The sequence below is a fragment of the Salvelinus alpinus genome, chromosome 7, assembly GCF_045679555.1.
Source record: "Salvelinus alpinus chromosome 7, SLU_Salpinus.1, whole genome shotgun sequence".
Taxonomy (NCBI): Eukaryota; Metazoa; Chordata; class Actinopteri; order Salmoniformes; family Salmonidae; genus Salvelinus; species Salvelinus alpinus.
Genome location: NC_092092.1, coordinates 10704586 through 10732189, shown reverse-complemented (window position 1 = coordinate 10732189; position 27604 = coordinate 10704586). Strand labels below are relative to the sequence as shown.

General features: G+C 40.1%; 2 protein-coding genes across 2 annotated transcripts; one reads left to right on the top strand and one right to left on the bottom strand.

The window, feature by feature from the left end:
* Positions 1 to 2161: 2161 nt before the first annotated feature.
* LOC139580430 (mitochondrial pyruvate carrier 1-like) lies at positions 2162 to 5053 on the top strand. Its single transcript, XM_071409093.1, has 5 exons — positions 2162 to 2368; positions 2843 to 2846; positions 3066 to 3162; positions 3889 to 4021; positions 4516 to 5053. Exons 1-5 carry the CDS (start codon positions 2298 to 2300, stop codon positions 4535 to 4537), a joined length of 327 nt encoding a protein of 108 aa, XP_071265194.1. The 5' UTR covers positions 2162 to 2297; the 3' UTR covers positions 4538 to 5053.
* Positions 5054 to 10498: 5445 nt separating this feature from the next.
* On the bottom strand, positions 10499 to 26322 carry LOC139580287 (chitin synthase chs-1-like). Its single transcript, XM_071408832.1, has 19 exons — positions 26276 to 26322; positions 22527 to 22662; positions 20788 to 20973; positions 19136 to 20220; positions 18772 to 18864; positions 18103 to 18267; positions 17777 to 17924; positions 17525 to 17590; positions 17164 to 17398; positions 16593 to 16793; positions 14561 to 14845; positions 13326 to 13505; positions 12654 to 13164; positions 12369 to 12529; positions 11907 to 12250; positions 11538 to 11648; positions 11225 to 11442; positions 10895 to 10961; positions 10499 to 10672 (listed from the first exon to the last, which is right to left on the bottom strand). The coding sequence occupies exons 1-19, from the start codon at positions 26320 to 26322 to the stop codon at positions 10601 to 10603; spliced, it is 4311 nt and encodes a 1436-aa protein (XP_071264933.1). The 3' UTR covers positions 10499 to 10600.
* Positions 26323 to 27604: the final 1282 nt, after the last annotated feature.

Sequence of the window (27604 nt, the reverse complement as noted above, 5' to 3'; positions counted from 1 at the left end):
GAGTGATAGGAAAACATAACTATACAATGAGACTGTCACATAGACCTACAGTGTCATAGGGCTGTAGCCTAATGTGATTAGTGATAAATTAGCTTTACGTAAAGTAAATACATGCTGATATGCTAATATTTCGTCCTGCAGTTATGTCTGTAATGTCGACAGACATAATAAGTACTTTTCCCCCCCACTTTAGTTTCAGAGATGCAGAGAGGGCTACAGTCAATGGAGAGTGCTGCAAAGATAATTAGAAGAGCATAGGCAGATATAGACCCAGACATAGCAGAGTTACTGAAGGAGGATGAGGATACAGATATAGACCCAGACATAGCAGAGTTACTGAAGAAGGATGAGAGTGTCATCATAGACATTAATGTATCCTTCGATGGCACTTGGCACAAGAGAGGATTCACTTCCAACTACGGGATAGGTGTGTGCATTGGTGCTGGTACCAGCGACCCATAGAAAATGGTAAAGATCCTCCACCCTGTCACAAAAACCTTGGAGGCCATACATTTTTTAATAGAGAGGTTGCACAGAAAATGGTAGCTGTATATCATAGGATGTCAAATGATAACGTCCTCAAAAGAATGTAGCACGGAGGAACCTAGAATGCAAATGAATGTCAGAACTCTGTAATATGGTCGCGATGCCCCAAAACTGTCTTCGTGGGCAAAAGCCGCACTGACGGAGCAGCCAGTATGGCAGTAGCCACGTTCAATGATGGAGCCACTGCTATAACAATTGTGATGAACAAATTGTGGATTGACAGCACTTTGGTGAGACTGGAGCAGTCAGAGAGGAGTTGTGAGAGCTGATGCTGCTTCAATTGAGTGTGCCAAGCGCAGGTCCCATGATACAGTCAAGAAAGTAAATCGTCACCAGCAACAACTCAGAGGGCCTTACATATGGGGCAGGCTTGGCTGATTCATGTTCTGCACATTTCAACTGCCGTACAAAATCCTTGTATGAGAATTTGTCCAAAACTGCATATTTGTCCAACAGACCAGTATTCAAAGCATATGCTCTATTGCTTGAACCAAATGTATTAAACGTGCTAATGTATTTGTAAAATGTATATTTGATGTTTATTTGTCAGTTTAGAAGTGATATATGAATGAGTTTAATTAATGTGACATAAATGGTCATATTTATGGAAAGTACATTTTAATTGCATTAGCCTATCTTTATCGGCCATTTTCTCAAAATGACATGTTCCCTGTGCGCCAATTCACTTAACTTAGTCTTCAAAGGACGTACATTCCCTTTATTCCACACACAGGTTCTTAGGTCTTATAGTCAGACTTTTACAGAGGCTTTTCTTTTATATCTTGTGTTGTTTTGATTTTAAGTGTCATTGAATGTGTAAATTTATGCAAAATATGCATCCGTAATACATGTGAATAGTGTTTTTTTTTTTTATAATTCCATGAAATGACAATATTTAGATAAATTGATTTGTAAAAGTTGACCAGTCAGTGTCTTATCACAATAAAACAAAAACATTCTGCCTTGAAGCAATGTGTTGAAAAACAGATTCTGGTAATATGCAAATTAGCGCACATTTAAGGACGGTTTGCCTCATTTGCATATTTTAATTTTAAAATAAATAAAACTTGTAATACAATAATATATTGTATTCATGTATACTTTCAATTGGTAAAGTTTCAGTCTGATGAGAGTAAAGAAAGAAAGAAATCCCTATTAGCCTGTGGTGCCTGGCCTTAAAACTGACTTGCCTAGTTACATAAAGGTTAAATAAAAAATAAAAATAGATAAAACGTTGATTCAACTTGGGAAACTGATTGGATTTGAAAACGTTAGGGGATTTTGTCTTTTTTCAACCAACTTTGAACCTAAATCCAATGACATTGTGACCTTTTGGTCAGTTTATTGCATTATTGTGTCCCGGTTGAAAGTGTTTTAAGGGTGGTATGTGTTTGAGCCAATAAGTGATGAATACAGGGTCACCTCCTTCGGAGAATTGTTGTGTAACCAGTTCAGCAGCTATTCTTGAGCATTATGTGTAGTGCCTAGCAATAGAGCCGAGTTGCTGATTCTGGATCAGTGGCACAATCTCAGAAAGTAGGGGCGGGTCATCACCATGAGGTCGGATATCGTGAGATTACATAGCAACACCAATGAGAGGCGTGCTAACTGAATAATTGCGATTGTGTCGTAAAAATAATGTTTTGGTGAAGCTCTGTGACCACTGGTGTCCTCTACGCTTAACTGCATTTACCCAGTTTATACATTCCCATAGTTATAATTTCTTCTGCGAACCACCACAATCCGAAGTCATGGCAGGTACTTTGGCACGTAAAGCTGTTGACCACCTTAAAAGCAAGGAGTTCAGAGACTATTTGATGAGGTAAAACACATTTGGAAGATCTGGAAGATAGCTAGCTAACGAGATACATTTTACTGTAGCGACTAGCAAGCAAGCTTGCTAACAGTAGACATCTAACGTTAACTCAATCAATGATCAAACAAAGCGAGCTAGCTAGCTGTAAATTCATGTGCACATCTGCAGCTAGTGTAACGTTACTACAGTTAACGTTTGTTTGTACAAATGTTTCTAACGACGTGTCCGGCTTGAAGGACGTTTGGCTTGAATGTTGTTGCTATCGCCGAAGCTAACTAACTGTTAGCTGTCAAACTAGCCTACTGCTGTGTGTGCTAATGTGTTACCGGTGATGTGAGACCTATGAGTATTATTAGTTATCCCAGGCAGGATGTGAGGTGTTAGTTGTTTTTCATAAGGTATATGCATATCCCTCTAACCAAAACTCCTTTTGTGTTATGTCTGTCATCTTGGTGTCCTCATGGGAACTTTCAAAATAAGCACAGTAAGTATTCTCTGTTCATTGTGCAGGCTAGTTTAGTTTTTGTCTACTAAAATCAGAATATTTTGGCTCCATTGACCATTGCAGATATACTCGTCTCTTAGGTAGTTGTCGAGACTGTTTAATTGCTATGGCAGTTTGAACACATTTGACCCTTACAGTAACCTCGTTGCTCTTTATATTCCTTGTTCCTTAAAATGTAGTTGTGTACTTCTATTCCAGCACTTCTGGGGACCTGTGGCCAACTGGGGTCTGCCCATTGCAGCCATCAGTGACATGAAGAAAAGCCCCGAGATTATCAGTGGCAGAATGACCTTTGGTGAGACATAATACTGAAACATAGCTAAACAATGGCTGATGTTTAGCCATAGCCTAACATTAGGGACACGTTTCTGCCAGGGATTGATAGTCACTCTTGTTGAATAACTCCAGAGTCATTATATGTCATTTCAGCAAGCCATGACACCCACTATCACAGATTGTTCTGAAATAATTTCTGTAGTTAGAAACTGATAAGATTAGCATACCTGCATCATTATTTTGTTAAAATGTAATTTGATCTCTGAACAAATGAAGCTTATTGGTTTGCCCCCAAATTGACCCTTTTTATTTTATTTATGGGATTCACATAAAATGTAGTAAATATAGAACCCAACATCTGATTTAGACCAAACTTCTTCCTACCATTGAGTAAGACATAGGGAATCCAATTAATTGGTTAGGGTTGCTTTTGATCATTTTATTGGATTCCTCATGTCTTACTCGTTGTTAGGAAGAATGATGATCCAAATCAGATGTTAGGTACAATATTTATCAATCCTCTTTCTTGTGCTTTTTGAGTCAGAATGGCCCTTCATGCTTTGATAAAGTAGAATTCCAATAGTTTAACATTCTTCGTTGAACCTCATAATCCTTTCCTGCTGTCTGACACGAGGTAAGAAAATGTTGTGTTTTCTGATAAGGTTGTCCTAAAGATATGTAAGTGTCGAGTGGCTGTTAATTCCTTATTTATTGAGTGTTTTTGTGTGTTCTTTTCCCCCCGCAGCTTTGACCTGCTACTCCCTCCTGTTTATGAGGTTTGCATACAAAGTTCAGCCAAGGAATTGGCTCCTCTTTGGTTGCCATCTAACCAATGAGACCGCCCAGCTCATTCAAGGTTCACGACTTATCAAATACAAGTAAGCTCACAATTTACTGTACTGATTTGCTTATTTCAATGCTAAACTTTTTTTGGTTTGTACCTGCATTCCACTCTGGCTACCAAGCAACAACAACCTCAAAACATATGTGATTTATTCACTGCTCAGGTGGTGTCTCTTGTTAGTAACAAATTATTTGGGGTTCTTTCTTAGAGTATAATAGACTGATATTTCAATGAAGCCACAGCCTTGAAGCCCAAATATATATATTTTAGGATTTTTCCACACAAGAATATGTTGAAAGTTGCCATCAAATCAACTGAAAATGTATAACATGGAAGCACAGTACTTCATAACATAATTAGTTTTATCCATATCCATGATAACATCTTAACTTCAATCTCTCATACTGTTTACACATAGATCATCAAACATTGTCACTAGTTATAATTTCATATGTCATTTAGACTTAATGCTGTTCTACAGAATGTGTGTCTCCAGTAATTCTGATGGATTTTTTTCCTTCTTTCCAGCATGGAGAAGAAGTCTTCTTAGTGATGGACAAATGCAGAATATATAGTTTCATTAGGAAATCGGCATAGTTTGACCCTATGGTTTTCGTGTGTATGACCATGTTTATCTCATTGCATACCTATGTAAAACTCTTAACTTAAAAAATGTTAATTTAGATTAAACTGCTGTTGACGATCACCATGCCTGTTTCTTCCGGTATATAAGGTCAATGAATAGATTTGTTTTGCATAATGTTTTTTACGCACAAACTAATTAAATGGAATGGAATCTAGTGAGGCCCTGTTACAGATGGGATTCTTTTAAAGAGATGGTCCATAACACAAATATTTACTGTTTGTCCTCGTTTTAATAAATGTGTTAGCAATACCAATAACACAATCTTTATCAGAATGTACAGGCAATAAAAGTTGTACTCTGGTGTGTTGCCATGGAAACATTATTCCTGAATATAATGAATAAACCCTTATCTATGTATCATGAATTAAACTTCCTCTTACACTGACCATAATTTATAATAAACTGTCTGATATCCATGAAGTGGCTGATGAGCTTTTACCTTCATAATGACTGATAACTCTAAAGCTGTGCAAGACCTTCGCCCAAGAACTGCCCGGTCCATACATTTGTTTAGCTAAATTATATATATATTCTTTTTTTTTAAGCGATTTTAAGATGTTACTCTTAATGGAAAGTACACATTTTTTTTGTTAACCTGGACAAGCAGACCTGATTTAACTTCTAATCATCAAGCCATGAATGAGTTGAATGAGATAATCCATCCACCTGACAGATGTGGCATATCAAGAAGCTGAGTAAACAGCATGATCATTACACATGTGCACTTTGTGCTGGAGACAAAAGGCCACTCTAAAATGTGCAATTTTGTCACACCAAAATGCCACAGATGTTATGAGGGAGTGTGCAATTGGCATGCTGACTGCAGAAATGTCCACTAGAGCTGTTGCCAGAGAACTGAATGTGCATTTCTCTACCATAAGCTACGTTGTTTTAGAGAATTTGGCATCCAACCGGCCTCACAACCGCAGACCACGTGTATGGCGTCATGTAGGTGAGCGGTTTGCTGACATTAACCTAACATGCTGACCAGACCGGGCATGTTGCGTGCGCGAGCGTCGCAAAATAAATTTAGAAATCTATTTTATTCAAGTATTGAACCCACACTGCTCACACGCGCCAACGAGCGTCTGCATTACCAAGGGCTAAAATAGAAGTCATTCCTATTTCTGACGCAGATCGTGCTGCAAGTCCTGCCTCTCCCGTCTCCTCATTGGTTTATAGAAGCAGGTACACACGTGCCATCTCCTCATTGGTTATACCCACGTGGGCGATTGAAAGACCAACTGTTTTGCCGGTAGTCGTCGTAATGAAAAAGCCTGGAAGGAGGAGATAACTATAAATTATTCGGTTGGCCGTTTTATGTGTGGATTAATTGGCGGAGTAGAGGAGCTTGTGCATTTCAGGTAAAATAACAACTCAATGTTTATATCCCAGGACAAATTAGCTAGCAACAGCAAGCTAGCTAAATAGGACAAATTTTAGCTAGCAAGTGCAAGCTAACTAGCTAAATTGCCATACATGTTTAATGCTTTTCGACCTGTCCCCAAATTAATGTCATTGGTTCCGAGTTTGTTTTGCTATTTTAACCTGCGTGTCGTGATCGCGTTTGGTGTGGGGGGACAAAATAAATGTATGCACAATATCGCACGCGCGTAGCCGGTTTGGGTTCCGTGTTAGGATCTGTACACAATTCCTGGAAGCTGAAAATGGCCCAATTCTTCCATGGCCTGCATACTCACCAGACATGTCATCCATTGAGCATGTTTGGGATGTTCTGGATCGACGTGTACGACAGTGTGTTCCAGTTCCCGCCAATATCCAGCAACTTCGCACAGCCATTGAAGAGTGGGACAACATTCCACCGGCCACAGTCAACAGCCTGATCAACTCTTTGCGAATGAGATGTGTTGCGCTGCATGAGGCAAATGGTGGTCTGACCAGATACTGACTGGTTTTCTGATCCATTTTTAAAGGTATCTGTGACAAACAGATGCATATCTGTATTCCCAGTCATGTGAAATCCATAGATTAGGGGCTAATTAATTGTTTCAATTGACTGATTTCTTCATATGAACTGCAACTCAGTACAATATTTACATTTTTTTGCATGTTGCCTTTATATTTTTGTTCAATGTAAAATAAATGTATTATTATTATCAACTCTTCCAGGAAGGCTGCATTCTGAATGACCTTGATGAAAGGCAACAGTGAACACGCTGCTTTAGTTACATGTACTGAAATATCTTTGAAATGGTACAGTATCTTCTCTGATTATGATTTTATCTTAAATGTCTTGTTAATTTCTGTAATGACACGTGAGGTGAAGCTAGACATATCTGCTTATCACCACTAGGGCTACGGCGATCATGAAATTTTGTCAGCCGGTGATTGTCAAGCAATTATCTGCTGGTCTCATGGTAATTTACCTTTAATTAACATAAACATATTTAGCATCTCCTGGCTTCCACGCACAGCCTACAAGCCACTGATGCAGACCTTTGGGACATCTACATTTTAAAAAGTCTAATAAATCCATTATTTATTTTAGACAGGTCTAAAGAAACATGATGTGAAGAAAATGTTTATTTCAGAAGAACAGAACAGCATCCTCTGCGTTGTCCTTATGTTAGGCCCTGATCTGGCTTTCGCCATATGGCTCAGGCGCTACACTAGTTCATTTAGCAGACAAGATTTGCTTACAATTCCATGGCTTAATTTTATAGTATGAAGAATACAATTGAACATAGCTGAATAAAATAGAAAGGATATTTTCTCCAAACAATTTTCTCCAAGCGACTCAAATGATGATTTGAAAAAAGTTGCATGAAAGGCATGAGCTCTGCTTAGTTTTTTTGTGCACACTGTACACACTTCATCAGTCTCTCATTCACAGTTTGACAAGCACTTGATAATGCCTAGAATTTCCTGGCTGCATCCCTTTTGTGTGGCCATAATTTCCCTAAAAAAAATCAATGCCTTTTGCGGACAGTGGCCATTGTGCCCTTGGGCTGAATATAATAATTATAATTCCCTTCTCCCCACTGCATGCAGAAGCACCTCTCTCACTCACATGGCCCTCTGTCACGTGATCAGGTCTTTCTCACTGGCTACAAGTGAAGACCGACACATCTGGGACGCAACTGCGAGTGTACTTATCCAATTCCGAGGCGCATATTGAAGCTATTGGAAGAACTTTCCACATTTACTTTGTCAGCCAACAAGATAAGTAGGCCTAACGAACAGTAAAAGCACTAGCCTATGTCAATCTAGTAGTACTAAAGTTAACCAATTCTATTCTGTGCGAGAAATAAATATTCCAAACATAGTCCGGAACAGTTGTGGGATGCGATATATCCCAAATTAATACAACCACCAGCATCAAAAAACCTGTTTTAAGCAATGAGAATGACGCAACAGATCAGAACGGTTAGCTTATAATGTTGATAAACTGTTAGGCTATTTTTTCACATTATAAGCGCAGCAATGCGCACCCAGTAGGCTATATACACAAATGTTCCATTAGCAGGAAAACACCATTTGATTATGCATGTTATTTTTTTTTAAATAAAAGTGCCTTTTTATGGTTAAAATGATCTTCCCCAAACTTGAAACTCACGCGCTGTGTGTGTATGCCAATTAGGCGTAAAGCGGATTAATGTGCTTAATTTTAAGTAGTTATTCCTCTACGGGATGGGTGTCCCTAAACCGGGACGATTGTTGCTAACGTGCGCTAATGTGACTAGAACGACGTTGTATACAACAGCCAACTTCCGGGACATAGACATGCCGTATAAGGGCAGAAAGCTTAAATTATTGTTAATCTAACTGCAGTGTCCAATTAACAGTAGCTATTACAGTGAAAAAATACCTTGCTACTTTTTTTTGAGAGTGCACAACAACAAAAAACTTTTATCACGGCAACTGGTTTGATACATTCACCTCTGACGGTAAATAATGTACTTACATTCAGCAATCTTGCTCTGGTTTGTCATCCTGAGGGTCACTGAGATAAAATGTAGCATAGTTTTGCTTGATAAAATAAATGTTTATGTTCAAATGTAGGAACTGGGGTTTACAGTTTGACCCCACTGCTGCGTCTGGCTCCACACCCACCTCGCCAGGCCATTTAGATGTGTGAAAGTAAGGGCCTCCCGGGTGGCGCAGTGGTCTAGAGCACTGCATCGCAGTGCTATGCTGCGCCACCAGAGTCTGGGTTCGCGCCCAGGCTCTGTCGCAGCCGGCCGCGACCGGGAGGTCCGTGGGGCGACGCACAATTGGCTTAGCGTCGTCCGGGTTAGGGAGGGTTTGGCCGGTAGGGATATCCTTGTCTCATCGCGCTCCAGCGACTCCTGTGGCGGGCCGGGCGCAGTGCGCGCTAACCGAGGGGGGCGGGTGCACGGTGTTTCCTCCGACACATTGGTGCGGCTGGCTTCCGGGTTGGAGGCGCGCTGTGTTAAGAAACAGTGCGGCTTGGTTGGGTTGTGCTTCGGAGGACGCATGGATTTTAAATTCTCCTACATTAATGTCACATTTCCACAAAGTTCAAAGTGTTTCCTTTCAAATGGTATCAAGAATATGCATATCTTTGCTTAAGGTCCTGCGCTACAGGCAGTTAGATTTGGGTATGTAATTTTAGGCGGAAATTTAAAAAAAGGGGAGGATCCTTAATTAAGGCAAACAGCGCATACTTTTTTTTGCAACTTTTTCTAATCATAGTCGCACACCTCATGTAGCCTAGCCCATAGGCCTATATGTTTTGATAAGGTTTGTATCACAACTAAAGTGGCCAAATAAGCTGGGCATCATTCACAAATGATAGGCTAATATTTCAATCATCACACTATTCTTGATTTAATCTTGTCTTTACATATACTAAATAAAATGTGTGAAATTTTCTTGATTTAGAATGGACCATTATCATGCACCTGTCTCGAAACGGGCAGTGGATGGAGGACGCTTTTCCCGTGGTTCATTTTCATGCCAGCAAGGTATGCTATACTCCTGTTTTAAAGAGAAGCAATGTGCCTAGCCTATAGAAAGCTGATTTGATCCTCCTCTTTTTAGTAGAGGCCATCACTCTGTTTTCTCACACAATTGCATAGCCTATAGAAATGTTGCTCAACATGAGCTCATGGGCTCTCATGAAGTGTTTGATTAGATTTTCGATTACATTTGCATTGATGTCAGAGTGATAAGAGGTACAATAATAGAGTGCTGAGTACCAGGCAGTTAGCAAGTTTCGTAGGCTACTAATGACCAGCAGCAGCATCAGAGCTTGGAGAAGCCTAGTTACCGTGACTAAACGGTCATGTGGAATTTGACTACCATCATGACTCGCGACCGTCGCTGTGGCAGTAATACAGTCACTGTAACAGCCCTAATCACCACATGCATTTGTCATTTAATGTTTTGACTGGTAATAATAATATTAGAAATGTAAATTTTATTTGAGTTCAACATAGGCAGTCATATCATAAATATTGCAGTATAAATACTAGTACATTTACTTCATGTTCACAATATGTGTTACATTGTCCGTCTGTGAAAGATTGCAAGACCGTTTTCTTCAGTTGGATAGGTTCAGAGCCATACATTTAGAAAGGTCATTTCCCCTTGAAAAATGGAGGCTCATGTAGTCGTAGAAGTATGCATCTGTGTATGTATATTTCTCTGGATATGTTTAATGATTTTGTTATGTATTAACTGATCATAATATCGTCTGTTTCCCAGTAAGTACATCCAATCAGGCTGAATTACAATATTTTCATTCTACATCTTATTATGGCTCAATATTGAAACAGTTTTTTTTTTATAGAAAACTCAGGCATTGGATAACTATGTTAATGCTAGTAGTAACATTTCATATTTCACTGCTGCAGTATCATAAGTATCATTACTGCTATGTATATCTGAATTATGTTCAAACAAAGGTGCAAAACACTTCACAAAGCCACTATTTTGTTTCATGGAACACTCAGTAACAACACGCCCGCAAAAAATCCAGTTTCACAAGTCATCACTGGTGATCACAAGGCCGTTGGCTATCTGGTTCTCAATAATCACCCCCTCCTCGCCCTCCTGCACAAGCAACGGAGAGAAATACAATGATCAACAAGAAGCATTTTAGGTCTTCATAATAGTTGTTTTTCACACAACGACTAGTAAATCATTTATTAACCTGTTAGATATTCAGTATATCTGCACCATAATTACTCAAATTATTAATAATCTACAATCAGGTAGATGGCGACTAGATGTACTTTATCCTCCTTGTTGTTTGGATTAGCAGAGATCACTCACCTCGTCTCTGGGAATGTAGTCTTTTTCTGTGCTTCTGTACGACACCACGTGGATAAGAGTATAAACTCTGAAAAGAGAAACAACACAGTGTACTTTTAGTTTGATTTCATCAAGACTCATCATAAGATAACTGAAACTAATCACTTGCTTGCATTGAGAGAAAAAAAATGTGTTAAACTGTCATAAGGCGCACAGCATGAGATTGTAATCTTATTCTATTTGTCTTTCTGCCTTTTATTTTGACATTTCTGTCCTCTTATGCATGTTTGCAATGGTGGTGTTATGTAGATATATCATTTTGTGTTTGAGAAATGAGAAATGTTTGCCCACCTGTGGTAAAGCATAGCCAGGAACTGCACCACTAGAAGCACAGCGAATGACAAGAGGAACATCAGACTGAGAGGCTCCACCTTCAGGTATTCTCCTGATGATGTGCCATTTGGCCAGATTTTCTGAATCTTGATACTAATCACATCATTTCCAATGGCTTGTAAAAAGAAAGTGGCCACAATCCACAAAACGTTGACGATGAAATACAGAAACACTGCCTGTAAAACAACAAAAACAAAATATGATCATTCTACGAGCCATGTGTGTTTAGTAGAACATAGTGAATAAATAGTATAAAACAAGAAAAGCCCACCTTGTTTCGTAGTGACTTCAGTTCCCTTGTCACCTCCTCTTTATGAGCTTTATCATCAACAATAGGTGCGAGGTATCTCTCAAGTAGTTTCTTCCAAAAGTCGTGTTCATCCTGCCAAAATGCATAGGGAAACATGGTATGTATATTTGCTCATTTTATTGGAACACATTGTTGCCCAACACTATCTGTTCTTCAGATTATCACTCAAAGGGTCTGGTTCCAGAGTACTCAGTCAACTTATTGCTGAAGTCCATCCCAGGTCACAGATGTAGAGAAAACAACGTCCGGAGCTGCTACCAGTAAGACACCAGGCAATACAATATAACATTAAATACAATATGAACGGGTGTGTTTTCACTCAAACATTACCTCAGTGAGTTTCTCCACCTGTGGGGCAATGAGGGTTTTCTCTATGGCTCTTTTTACCCTCCTCTCAAGCCTCTCCATTCGGTTGGTTTTCAGGATCCTCCTGGCGGCCTCGTTAAGGGCGTACTGCAGCTCTTCTAGCTGGCTGTCGCTCAGCACGTCCTCTGGGCCCACCTTGTCCTTCAGCTCTCCGTTCACCGTGTCCGTCAGCATCATTACCAGCTCCTCACACACATCCTCCTGGTTCTTGTTTCTCAGGGTGTAACGGATCTGCTCCTGAAGGTTCCTTTTCAAGTTGGCGTAGGTCAATTTCTTCAGGAACTCTTCCTTGACAGGCTGAACCCAATCTATTGAAAGCAAATTGTGTAGAGGTGCTGTTGATTTATAATTCAACTTGTAGTTACATACAAAAAGTCAGTATGTTGTAGGTTACAGCTATACTCTTTCATGTACTGAACCACCTACCACTTTGAGGTACAAATTCTCTTTCTTCCTCCGTGAAGCCACTATAAAGCGAACCGTCATAAAGCATATTATCATCATCATCGTCATGGTTATCATCGTTGTCATCTTCGATGCTGGAATAGGCGCTCTCCTTTTTAGGAATGCTGTCAAACCTGTCAACACTGCTGTGAACAAGAGGATGAAAAGTTACAACAGGTAACAACAGGCCCTCCATTTGATAGACGTTTGTTTTAGACAGTATATGAGCGAGGTCCTTTGGGCCTTTGTGAAATGTTTTGTACATGCCTTGTATCATATTCTAAGTCTTTATTGGCTCTTTTGCGGTCTAAAAGCTCTGGACTTATTTCCTCATTGTTTTCTTCATTTGGGGCATTGTTTTTCTCTTCCTTGGTGTTGGGCTTCTGTTCATGCACCACCTGCTGGGTGACTTGTATGTTTGGATTGACTGCCTGCTGGAGTTGCTGGAGCATCAAGTTATCCGTCTCTTGGGTGACTTGTAGTTTCATATCCCAACAGCAAAGTTTGCAGTTTCGATCACAGAGAACATTCTGGTTCTTCTTCTGTTCTTTTTCCTTGTTTGTCTCTCGAGTGCCCCATGTGACAATGTGCATGTTCACCAAGGAGTAGATTGTGAGCAAGAGATAGCCACTGGGGATACAGATGAAGTACATCAGACCATAGATGATCATGCTGAACTCCTGGGGGTGAAGGATGGCTGTCACCAGGTACATGGCAGCCATGGAAACCAGGAAGAGGCCAGTTGGGGTGATGAATGTGCCCTGCGTAGCCATGTCACCTGGGGAACGCATGAAATGAAATGTGTATCGTAACAGTCTGACTCATTTAACACCAGCCGCCACCCTTTAAAAGATTATAGGTAACCTTTATCTTTGCATAAACAACTTGGTTTTGTGTGTTGAGTGAATGATCATGTGAAGAGTCATTGCCAAAGCTTACCGATGATGGCGAAGAATGATGCTAACATCAGAAAGGCGTACAACACGCTCATAATGGCTGCAATGGTGATCTGGGTGTTTGGTTTTGCCAAAAAACAAATTAACATGTAGAAAATAGGTGGGATGACTGATATGATGATGGAATTGGTTCCTTCAATTTTGAACACAAACTGAAAAGCACCTAAAGAGGAAGACAGAAAAAAGAGTGAATACTTCCTGGGATGGAGATCTGTATATCATAGCACATTAAAAAAATACAATTTGACCTCATCTTCACCTCATGACTTTTATGGTTTTATTGAACCAAAGCAAAAGTCATAACTGATGGGTAGGCATACTTTATACTGTTTGTCCTTTAGCCCTGTGCCCTAAAATGTGTAGTCATATGTAATCTCGTTCACCCAGCTGGCTCTCAGCCTGACTTTGAGCTTTTGAACTTACTGACAATTCAAAATACTTAACGTGACAATAGAATGTTGTATATCACTCAATCAATAATACTCTTAGCAAAAACATTTATTTTTCATTTACAATCTGTAGAAACTATGAAAATAGAAAGGTTCAGAACTTTTGTGAAACATCACAGCACAGTGGAAAAATATATGGCAGCTAGAAAAACTGGATGGTCTTCAGAGATAGATGGGAGGGGTTGAGGGAAGCTGAAGGGTGGGACTAAAAACAAACAAAATAAAGCTAATGTAAAATATACTGTGTCTGTGAAATGTTTATAGTATGAATAAGCTGGAAGTAGAAGCCTAAGTATTTTAGTCCATTAGTTTACTCCAATTAGGGAGGGGTGGTTGGGTTAGGGGAAAATAATAAAGGAAAATATACACTGTATATTTTAGGGAAAGGGGGATAACTAGTCAGTTATACAACTGAATGCATTCAACTGAAATGTGCCTTCCGCATTTAACCCAACCCCTCTGAATCAGAGAGGTGCTGTCATAATCGACATCCACGTCTTCGGCGCCCGGGGAACAAATATACAGTATGTACAAAAAAATATATATGGGGGATTGGAAATGATACAGACAATTACATTGATAGAAACAACAATCAATCTGCAATATTAAAGCTGATATACACCTTAATAAAAATAAAATATATAACTTGACTTAAGGGAAAATGTGGCACTTCAGTTCTAGTTACTCTAGGTCGTATAATGAATATTGGTTAACAACATATAGACATAAAAGAGTGTGTACAATGAACAAGAATGAACAGAACAGGTACCTGCTATCATCAGAGACACAGAGGCAGGGCCGAGAATGGAGGAGCTGACAGTAAATATCTGGTAGAAGATGTACAGTCTGGAGATGGAAGAGTTCCTCTTGACCGTCTCATTGCCACTGTGCAGGAGGTCCAGGGTGTTGGCCAGAGTAGACGGCCCCCAGCGCCGCCTCTGGTTGTAAAACTCTTTGAACTCCTGAGGGGAGTTGGTGTAGGCGTCGGACGCAGCGTTGTACTCCACTCTCCAGCCCTGCTGGAGGAGCAGGGTGCACAGCCAGCGGTCCTCACCTGGCCAGCGGGAAAAGGGAAGATTCAAGGAAATGAATATACTTATCAGGTCCTAGGACAGCTGCACACTTAGTGATTATCTCTAGGGAACACTTAATGAGCCAGTAAATATGTAAACTCAGCAAAAAAACAAAACGTCCTCTCACTGTCAACTGCGTTTAGTTTCAGCAAACTTAACATGTGTACATATTTGTATGAACATAACAAGTTTCAACAACTGAGACATAAACTGAACAAGTTCCACAGACATGTGACTAACAGAAATGGAATAATGTGTTCTTGAACAAAGGGAAAATCAAAAGTAACATTCAGTATCTGGTGTGGCCACCAGCTGCATTAAGGACTGCAGTGCATCTCCTCCTCATTGACTGCACCAGATTTGCCAGTTCTTGCTGTGAGATGTTACCCCACCCTTCCACCAAGGCACCTGCAAGTTCCCGGACATTTCTGGGGGGAATGGCCCTAGCCCTCACCCTCCGATCCAACAGGTCCCAAACGTGCTCAATGTATTGAGATCCGGGCTCTTCGCTGGCCATGGCAGAACACTGACATTCCTGTCTTGCAGGAAATCACGCATAGAACGAGCAGTATTGTTGGTGGCATTGTCATGCTGGAGGGTCATGTCAGGATGAGCCTGCAGGAAGGGTACCACATGAGGGAGTAGGATGTATTCCCTGTAAAGCACAGCATTGAGATTGCCTGCAATGACAACAAGCTCAGTTCGATGATGCTGTGACACACCGCCCCAGACCATGACGGACCCTCCACCTCCAAATCGATCCCGCTCCAGAGTACGGGCCTCGGTGTAACGCTCATTCCTTCGACGATAAATGCGAATCCAACCATCACCCCTGGTGAGACAAAATTGCGACTCATCAGTGAAGAGCACTTTTTGCCAGTCCTGTCTGGTCCAGCGACGGTGGGTTTGTGTCCATAGGTGACATTGTTGCTGGTGATGTCTGGTGAGGACCTGCCTTACAACAGGCCTACAAGCCCTCAGTCCAGCCTCTCTCAGCCTATGGCTGACAGTCTGAGCACTGATGGAGAGATTGTGCATTCCTGGTGTAACTCAGACAGTTATTGTTGCCATCCTGTACCTGTCCCGCAGGTGTGATGTTCGGATGTACCGATCCTGTGCAGATGTTGTTGCACGTGGTCTGCCACTACGAGGACGATCAGCTGTCCGTCCTGTCTCCCTGTAGCGGTCTTAGGCGTCTCACAGTACGGACATTGCAATTTATTGCCTTGGCCACATCTGCAGTCCTCATGCCTCCTTGCAGCATGCCTAAGGCACGTTCACACAGATGAGCAGGGACCCTGGGCATCTTTCTTTTGGTGTTTTTCAGAGTCAGTAGAAAGGCCTCTTTAGTGTCCTTTTCATAACTGTGACCTTAATTACCTACCGTCTGTAAGCTGTTAGTGTCTTAACGACCGTTCCACAGGTGTATGTTCATTAATTGTTTATGGTTCATTGAACAAGCATGGGAAACAGTGTTTAAACCCTTTACAATGAAGATCTGTGAAGTTATTTGGATTTTTACGTATTATCTTTGAAAGACAGGGTCCTGAAAAAGGGACGTTTCTTTTTTTTGCTGAGTTTATGTTACCCTTGGTCGATTGAAGCCAACATAAATAGCTTAAGAAACTGTGATAAAACGTCTATGAGCCTCCTGTGGTATAGTCTAATACTCCAGTAGCCTATACTGACAACCAAGTGCTGTTGATGGGAGAATAAGGAAGTAGTCACCTTGATCATATTGAACATACTCAGAGGCTCTAGTTGCAGTGGTGGTGTATCTCTTGAGCACGTTGTCATCCATCAGAGCTGATCCCCTGAACAAGCTGAAGCATCCAGGACTGCAGAGGACTGAACCAAACACGTGCTCAGCTGTTTTCTGGAGCCAGTGACCAACAGCATACTCAAATTTCTGATACCACACCATTGGACCTAAAATAGAAATCAATGCATGTCAGTTCAGTTATAGTGTAGCGAGACATGTTGATATATTGTCTCTCAGTGGTTATGGTTGGAATTGGATTAGGGGCTCCGTATCGTGGAAGTATCGCAGAAGATCCGCGATAAAATGTCAACTTAATTTCCGATTGAGCCGACATATGCAGCGTATACCGTGGATGCAGTCTCCTCGAACGCGGGAACACTGCCTTTACATTTCACGCGAGCTATAACGCGGATCCTTCGCAACGCTTCTGCAATACGGATAGATGCACTTGAAATATACAGTATGCTGGACATAGCCATGTCTGAGTGGATCCCCTAACTCTTCGGTAAAGGGTGTATCAACATCAGCTCTACTCACCCATTCCTGTAGGGTGGATTCGTCCGCATGCAGCACCCACATTGCAGTACTTCCGAAGTCGGTCCACCAGTAATATCAGAGCTGAGGGGTGGAAGTCTGTGTCTCCATCCAGGGCCATGATGTAGGTATTGTCATCAGAGATGTGTTTTCTCTTACTGTCATTGTCATGCTGTGGCAACAGGAAACTCTCCCCATCCAGTGATATGAGACTGGCACGGCAAGGATTATTCTGTCTCTGTAGAAGACAGATACAAAGAAAATCATACACATTCATTTAGGGAAACCATGGAACCATGGCTCGCTACTGATTTTTTTATATTTACAGATCAGCTGTATTGCGGGGATTAAATATATTACATACCGTTATCTTTTGAGGATTCTTGACAATGTATCCTTTCCATCCAAGCAGATAGTAGAGGTACATGATCTGAAAGACATGTCAGATGCAAACTTATAACTCTTTAATTTTAAAGTGTGTCCATACTAAAACCCCAAAAAGCAATTACAATATATTCATGTTCTTCAAGAAAAGTAATTCAAGTATGTTTAAAGAATGTAGGTTAACAGTGGTGAAATCATGGAATACAGTAATATTGAAAATCATCCTACTCACCTGTGACCATCTCTTCTTGTTTCTGATTAGCTGTTTGTCTTTCAAATGGAAATACAGCATGTTTCCTTCTGGCATCACAAACATTAATCGCCCACCATAAGGAGTCTCAATAATTGACACGTCATCGGGCTCCTTATTGGTGAATACCCTGAAATGCACAAACATTCAAGATTCATTATGAAACAGTTGGCAGTCTTTTGGATTTATAGAATTCCCCCATTTATAGTGAATGCATCTTAAAGTAGAGCTTGCTTGTGCTCATTAACTGACACTTGGTCTGGGTTTATAGGGAGTAAAGTGCAAAGAAAAACAAAATGTCCACTTACCTGTAAACCTCTATGACCACATGAATGAGATCGGTCACATATTCATTGATAAACTTTTTGCCCGTCTCCTTGTCTATCATGAATGCGTCATCTACAAATATGTGGCATTCAAAGTCAAAAACATCTTTATGTTCCTCTTTTGGGTCACCTCTGTACCGGTCCAACCTGAAACCATCAAGACACATGTTAAGTGAACATCCTATTTTTATGCAAAACATTATAATAATCACCTCCTTATCATTCACTGTATTTTGTCAAAGTCTGTTGGTCCTGTACACGCTAAGGTTGTACAACTGATGTGGAACGCATTTCACACAATGGTTGTGACATAGCTGATATTTTTGTAATACAATGGAGAGTTTGTCTGTACAAACATGTTTACACAACCATTTTACGGTGTCTCCACAACGCTTGTGTAATTATTTTTGTGCAGAAAAACTCTATCACAACAAGTGACAAATGTGTTGAAGGCTACATGAGTTATACAACTTGAGTGCGGTGTGTACGGGGTCATTGTCTTGTGTTGTATACAAGAGGTCTCTGCTGCACACACTCACACACACAAACTCATTCACACACACTAACATTGTGAATTTATATTAAATAACTTTTCAGGGCTAGAAATATTTAAATATCAAACACAGCCAGCGAAATTGATAAGCACAATACCTGAACATGGACGTGAGGATCTTCAACATCTCGTCATAGGTCTCATGCCACATTGTTGCACAGAGGTAAATGACACAATTCTCCACGTCGTCAACAACACTACTGTAGAATGAAAAACATGGGGAAAGTATGAGAACATGTTTGGAAGGAGGGGGGGATAGAGAACCATTTCTAATCATGTTTGAATGCAGAGTGATCAGAGTTAATGTCATTAAGTGTATTTCACCACACTACCACTAAGACTCTTTCTTATATAGTGCACTGTCGGCAAAACTCAACAATTACTGAACAAATGTCTATTTACACTGTTGCAATGTGAAGTCTTAAACCACGTGGACTTTTAATCAATTAAATAGCAAAATCTTGCCTCTCCTGGTTCCTCGTTTGCACAACCTTCATCTTGGTGTTCAGAAGCAGAGACAGGTCGATGAAGGCAGATTCATAGAGGCGTCGTACAAACAGCTCAGTTGTGCGTTCGATCCTCTGGACCTTGAAGTTCCACACGTAGTAGGTGCATGTGATGAGCCCGAGCCACATGCAAATGCCCTCCAGCACAAGTAGGGAGAAAGGCCAGGTCCAGTAATGGCTACTCAAAGAAGTCCTGCAGATGCTCTTTGTGAGCTCCAGCATCACGACTGCGCTGGTGTTCTTGGTGCTCAGGTCAACTAGGCTCGAGCAAAAGTCAATGATAGAAGTTGTGTTGGCCCCAGCTAGGTATTGAGATTGCGTTAGGAAAAGGATCATGCCGATAATGAGAACAGAGGGCCCGGTAAAACAGACAGGGAAGGCGAAGCTCATTCGCACAGAGTGGATCTTACAAGCCACCACTCCAAACCAATGGCATGCAGCAGAGAAAAAGGCTTGAAGGAAAAGTACAGTAAGACCAATATCAAGGGTCTCTTTATGCCTCGCAATTGTACTTTCATCTTCATTGGCCTTAGGGGTGAAATCAAAATCTGACCATACAATGTTTTTCTGTATCAATACGTGGTAGATGAGGTACACAGCAGCAATGACTACAACCCTTAGGAGACTCGATATCACAAATACAAAGTCTCTGAAGGTGTCCAACTCGGCCAGCATTTCTTTCATGTTGTTGCTCGCCTGCACTGGGTTTTCCCACCAGTTCAGAGAAACCAAAAAAGATGCAAAAACTGCAATGCCAACATACCAATAACAGTCTTTCTCCTGCCCTGATACAAAAGAGGTTACCCGGACGTAATAGTCTGCCCCAAGGAGAAAGTAGCCGGTCAGGACAAGCATAAGAGAACAAATGGGGAAGATGATCTTCCAGTTCTCTCTCTGCAGACGAAATACAATCTGTAGGACTGAGGAAAGCATGCAGACTCCCCCGGAGATAAAGAGGTTGGTCAGCACGTCAAACTGGGGCATCACCACCAGCACCAGGATGGAGGTCCCAAGAGACACCAAGCATTCAATCCCACACACCTGAAAAATACACATTTAAGTTTGTATTGACAGCATGCAGTGTTGGGGAAGCTACTCTGAAAATATAGTTTACCAGGCTACCAATTACTTCACACTGGAAGAAGAGAAGCTACACTAAAGCTATCCTTAAAAAAGTAAAGTTACTTTGAAAAGGAGTTCACTACATCCAAACTACTTCATGAAATATTATCATATGTAAATCTGAAATTTCATAGACTACAAATTGCAAGGTCAGATTACTTTGCGGTCATATGTTAACAGAATGTTTAATTTAGCCTATTTAACACAAACACAATGTTTCAAGTGAGAATTAGGCAGGTATAATGCCCGAAAAATAAAGGAAATTCTTGCCTAGTTCTCCCCTATTTTCTTTTCTTTTTGCAGAAAAAAAGCAGTGTGTATTTCCAGTAGTTAGCTACACCGCTACATGGTGAGAATATAACTAACTACTGAAAATACTGCATAGATTAGAAATGAATTCCCCAACACTGACAGCAAGAAATTTGAGCAGCAATTAAGACATACAAAGATCACCAAGAAGTCAAATTGTATAATATTTCAACTTACAATTCCCATAGTTCTCATGTTTGGTGGGACGAAGTTCTTGAAAGCGCATTTCCACAGTGACTTGAGGAACACGAGCAGGTTGGGCATCACCAAACAGCCCACCAGCATGAGCATGTAATATTGTCTTTCCTTGGAAGTCCTAGTCGATGTGGGGCTTGAGAGTGTGGAGAGAACCAGTAGAGAGCCCTGGCGGGTTAGATGTAAACACAACTGACATCAGACTCCTAATATTATAGAATCTAAGATTCATTCATTTAAACACTGATCTACATAATGAGTGTGAACAATTCCTTCATAGTGTTAGCAGTGTATGTGTTAGAGAGAAAAAAAACAGATAGGAGAGTAGTACTAAGTGTCTAGGGTGTCAAACTGGTCTCAGAGCACTTCATATTATTCTGTACAAAAATCTGAGGCCCCATTTAGTATGATATTTTATGTTTTGTATGGTGTGAATTCAATTTTATTTTATATAGCCCTTCGTACATCAGCTAATATCTCGAAGTGCTGTACAGACACCCAGCCTAAAACCCCAAACAGCTAGTAATGCAGGTGTAGAAGCACGGTGGCTAGGAAAAACTCCCTAGAAAGGCCAAAACCTAGGAAGAAACCTAGAGAGGAACCAGGCTATGAGGGGTGGCCAGTCCTCTTCTGGCTGTGCCGGGTGGAGATTATAACAGAACTATGCCAAGATGTTCAAAAATGTTCATAAGTGACAAGCATGGTCAAATAATAATCATGAATAATTTTCAGTTGGCTTTTCACGCATGACCTTCGAATTAATTTGTGGATGTCCATTACCCAATTTGGTATGATATGTTCCGAATTACAATTCGCAGATTTGAGATTTGTCTCATAAAGAACCCATAAAGAACCCCTTCCCTTGTATACTATTCATCAATGCTGAGTTGTGGGAATGTATCTGATATGGTATGGATTCGATATATCTATATATTATTATAAGATGACATCCCAGGAGGTATTATGCTTGATACAGTAGTTTCCAGGTTCATGGTGCTGGGGTCAATGCTAGATGTGATACAGTTTATGTGAAATTGATGTCAAGGGCCTCCTGAGTGGCACAGTGGTCTAAGGCACTGCATCGCAGTTGCTAGCTGTGCCACTAGAGATCCTGGTTCGAGTCCAGGCTCTGTCGCAGCCGGCCGTAACCGGGAGACACATGGGGCGGCGCACAATTTGCCCAGAATCGTACGGGTTAGGGGAGGGTTTGGCTGGCAGGGATGTCCTTGTCCCATCGCACTCTAGTGACTCCTGTGGCGGGCCGGGTGCATGCACGCTGACACGGTCGCCAGGTTTACGGTGTTTCCTCTGACACATTGGTGTGGCTGGCTTCCGGGTTAAGGGGGCATTGTGTCAAGAAGCAGTGCGGCTTGGTTGGGTCTTGCTTCGGAGGACGCATGACCTTCGCCTTTCCCGAGTCTGTACGGGAGTTGCAGCGATGAGACAAGACTGTAACTACCAATTTGATACCACGAAATTGGGGAGAAAAAAATGGGGTAAAAGTAAATAAAATAAAATAAATTGATGTCAAAAGTTGATATTTCTTTTGCATTTTATCTTACGCACCCTTTTCCTAATCTTAACCTAATTGTCATAACCTGTTACGTTAATTATCCTAACCTGCTGCGTAAGTTCTCCCCACCTGTTATAAAAAGTAAATTCTGACATAAGATGTATCCTGTCTAGACTAAACTGGGTGCTGGTCCCTCATTTTGGCTCACCTTGCTGATGACAGCACTGCACAGGACCATTATCCCCACGAATGCTGCCACCAGGTGCTGGAACAACTCAAAGCATCTTCTCTTTTCCTCTTTCTCAGCACCAATGGGATTCAACTGGAATGGATCCCAGGTGTCTCTGTGACAGTATCGAACACAATTTCAAACAGTTTGTTAAAACTGTTCATTACTGTTTCATAAACCGTTCTTAAAATAATAACTTCCAGTCTTTATAAACCCTTTATAAAGTGTAGCGGTATAGAGTGTTACTGTAATGTCTGACTTGAAGATATGTTATATCCAGTGATGGGAAGGTACATATGTAGGATCTTAATTTTCTCACAGCAAGAAAATTATCCTGCAGCAACAGGAAATGTGAATTATTGTGTGGACTATAATTAACATTATACATTTTTTTTAAGGGTTGATACATTTATTTTTTACAAACTTTAGAAGCCTTTGCATTTCCTGCTGTGCATGACATTTTCTGCACAACAGGGTAATCTAATTAAGATCCTACACCTGTAAATGATTTTAGTAGTTCATCATTGGGTCAAAGGAAGTAAGTCACAAGTGACATCATATAACATCCATTATAAACTGGGTGGTTCGAGCCCTGAATGCTGATTGGCTGACAGCCATGGCATATCAGACCGTATACCACGGGTATGATAAAACATTTATTTTTACTGCTCTAATGTTGGTAACCTGTTTATAATAGCAATAAGGAGCCTCAGTGTTTATGGGTGTCAGGCAAAGGTGACACTAAATGAGCCACTATTGAATCAGTAGAATTGGAAATGAAACTGCTAATTGGGTGCAGTAGGTTCTGACAATGTCATACCCCTGAATGATGCCCGGTCGGTCTGTATTCAGAGAGCCAGTCTTACCTTATCTAATGAGCTTTGGCTTTGACATAACTATGGCGCCAGTATAAGCATCCAAGCGCACCCAACCCAATTGTGACCAGCCCTACATGGTGAATCGCCCTAATTAAGATATGACCATTATCCATTATCTCAACCTTATGTAAACAACCTCATGTCCACCAGGTTTACTGAATAAAACTGAATTGAATGAGGGGGCAAAATGTTGACGGTGTTCTCAAATAATTGATCTGAATAGTCTGTTGATGATGTTCTAGATCAGTGGTTCTCAACCTATCCACAGGGGGTAGTTGGAAGACCCATAACACTGTAACACCTTGCATTTCTCCAAACACAAACAAGCTAGAGTGATGAAACACAGGACATGCACATTTGGGTTGTCTCCTTGCTTGTAAAGTCACAGCCAAATATTTCACTATTTGCATGTTTTATGGGCACATTTTAGTTTTTTAGGGGTGAAAGTATTTTTACTTACTGCCCTGAGAATTCATTCGCAATAATTCAAACTAGCATAATTTTTATCACTATACACTACTGGTCAAAAGTTTTAGAACACCTACTCATTCAAGGGTTTTTCTTTATTTTTACTATTTTCTACATTGTAGAATAATAGTTAAGACATCAAAACTATGTAGTATGTAGTAACCAAAAAGTGTTAAACAAATCAAAATATATTTGAGATTTGAGATTCTTCAAAGAGCCACCCTTTGCCTTAATGACAGCTTTCTTTGCACACTCTATTTTGATTTTTTAAAACACTTTCTTGGTTACTACATTAATCCATATGTGTTATTTCATAGTTTTGATGTATTCACTGTTATTCTACAATGTAGTTAATAGTAAAAAGAAAGAAAAACACTTGAATGAGTAGATGTTCTAAAACTTTTGATCGATAGTGTAAAGTATGTCGGCTAAACTTTGACATGAATGACGTTGTCACTAATATTGTCTGTTGCTAAGCACATGAGGTTTTGTCATGGTAGCTGGGTTGGGGGCAATTGTAAAGTAGTGTTAAAATTACCCTGAGCCAAGCAGCCAAATTATGAAAACAAATGATTTTAACTTTAAGATTGTATGAATTATACATGAAATTTACAAATACTAACTTTAAATAGCATTGAGGTCCTGTAGAGTGCCAAATAATTTGTAAACAGATATCATTTGGGCACCATCAGACTATTCAGATGTTTTGAGAAGAACCAAATGGCCATGCACAAACGTGGGTGTTACTGTAATTATTGGTTAAGTACATAGAAATACTAATATTTCTAGCAAAATTATTACATATGATGATTCATGAACATGAATGTTTTGAAGTTAAGTACATTTATTTGAATTCTTTTTTGGGTGTCACAATTGACCCCAACCACTGTTAGAATTGCCCGTGCCACAGGGAAAATTTAACATCCAGTCTTTTCGGATTAAAATCGATATTGTGATCCGACCATCTTACGTACATACCTATAAATGGTATGAATGATTAGGAGACATATGTACCTTTCTTATATCAAAACATGACTGGCCTAGTTCAAGTGGTCTCTGAGCAATAGAGTAAAATAGAAACATTTCCTCCAGTCTCCCCTACTTCAGGCAGAGCAAAATGTAATTGTGGGTAGAGTTACCCGAAAGGATTGCGAACCCCTGGTCTTTTAGATGGATAGTATTAGACAAAAAAATCCACAGATTCGGTCATTTAAAAAGATATATCAAATCAAATGTTATTGGTCACATACACATATTTAGTAGATGCTATTGTGTGTGTAGCGGCATGCTTGTGTTCCTAGCTCCAACAGTGCAGTAGTATCTAACAATTATATATTTAAAACTTTTCATCTATTGATCGGTTTACATACCTATAATTGCATGCTATTATTGATCCTAAAGCATGAAATCATTGCAATATCATGCTGATTCTAATGTCTCAAAACACTTATTTTAAGCATATAATGTGTGTAGTCATTTAACAAATATTACATTGTAAGATGTTAGTGGTGTTTTAATTCCTATTAAACGGCTTTCTTTCAATATAACAATGTCAGTATTGATCTAATATCTATTGTTATAACACTATATCCTCCGTAGAGTAATAGATCAATTATAACAGCTTCTAGTGACATCTCACACACTGCCGAGGATAATTTCAGCATTATCAGAACAAAGCAGCTGTAACGGCAGATTTCCTCCTCTTCGTCTGAAGAGGAGGTGTAGCAGGGATCGGACCAAAGCGCAGCGTGGTTAGTGTTCATCATGTTTAATAATGACAATAAACGTGAACACTACAAACTACAAAAACAACAAATGTGAAAAACCGAAACAGTCCTATCTGGTGCATAGACACAAAGACAGAAGACAACCACCCACAAACCCCAACACAAAACAGGCTACCTAAATATGGTTCCCAATCAGAGACAATGACTAACACCTGCCTCTGATTGAGAACCATATCAGGCCAAACATAGAAACAGGAAAACTAGACACACAACATAGAATGCCCACTCAGCTCACGTCCTGACCAACACTAAAACAAAGAAAACACAAAAGAACTATGGTCAGAACGTGACAGCAGCGGCCCGCGATAAGGAGCATTTGAGTTCAACTTTGCTTCCTTATATTATATATCTTCAAAACTAAATTCTCAGTAGCTTCCCAATAATGGTAAATGATATCTACCGTAGTACATAGTATCGTTGTATCATGATATAGTTGTATTACTTCTATTTAGTGTGATTTCAGTATAGGTAGAATATTTTTCCATGTCTACAGTGCTAATTATTTTCAAGATCAGGCCCTGTGAATCCTAACAGTTTTGATTGAAATGATTCTCACGTGAACTGAATGAAATGATTTTTGATTAATGGAACTAACCTGTGCCTCCCTTCCCTTTTCCTCCCTCTGAATTTGAGCTCCTCCATGTTTCACTGTCCTCAGTGGTACAGCTTAGTGGTCCTTGGTGCTAGTCCATTTGCTGAGGTACTAAGGTATTGGCATGCATCAGTTCACTTTAATCAGCTACCACTATTTGCGATGCCTCGGGCCCTCCCTCTTTTATTGTCCTTTCACCCATAAAGAGGTACAAGGATCATCCGCAATACGTAACACTTTAACATCATTACTGTCTCTCACAGAAATGAATGAAACTAGAAAGTTAACATTTTGTGGTATCTTTTTGCTTACCTTTATGACAATTTACATCATTTACATACTGTACAAACTTAACCACCTTAAACATTTACATGTCTTCAGTGGGGCAATTTCATCACCAAGATGAGTTACATAGCAACAATGTTTCAGAATTTACTTGATATTCGGGTTCTCTCATTACAGAACATAAATTAGCAGGTATTCAATGCAAGGTCATAGTATGATGAAGGACCTCATAGATAAATACCCACAACACTCAAACTTAAACACCTTGAGATGTGATTTTGCTTTGAGGATCACTTTAAGAATGCTTTTGGATTACAAATGATGAATGTGTTCAAAAACTCCCTCAGTATACAAAGACCCTCCATTTGTACTACAGTATGTCTACAAAAATAAGACACACAAATCTCCACTGGATGAGGAGCTTAGTAACTCCAATGACTTAAGACAGAATTCAGAGAGTTTATTTCCTTGTTCATGTGTCGATTGTTCAATTTTTATCCACCAAGAATGTAGGTAGGACTTTGGTTTCATAAGGAAGTGAATATCTCTTTTATTTCACAAAAACAATTGAAGTTATTTTAGAAATGTATAGCCTTGTTTATACCTGGCGCTAGCATGCATCCTTTGTCCTGATCTTGTACACATTCAGAGAAATATGTCTACACATGGTATTAAAATGTGTCTCTTATCCGTCGACTTTGTCCCCATTGTGACCACTTTTCCTGGTCCCTCACCTTATGCAAATTATTTGACAGCTAATCTTTCAAAATAATATTTTTTTCTTTATTTTAAGACACATATTGATGCCATGAGCCATAAAGGTTTAATTTACCGTAATTTCCGGACTATAAGCCGCTACTTTTTCCCACGCTTTGAACCTCGCGGCTTATACAATGACGCGGCTAATTTATGGATTTTTCCCGCTTTCACAAGATTCATGCCGCCAAAAAACTGAGCACCGTCACATAATGTGACGTAAATCGAGCGCGCTCAAACTTCCCATCATTCTGATTAGGGTAGTCATTTTGTCACCCTCATCATGGCAAA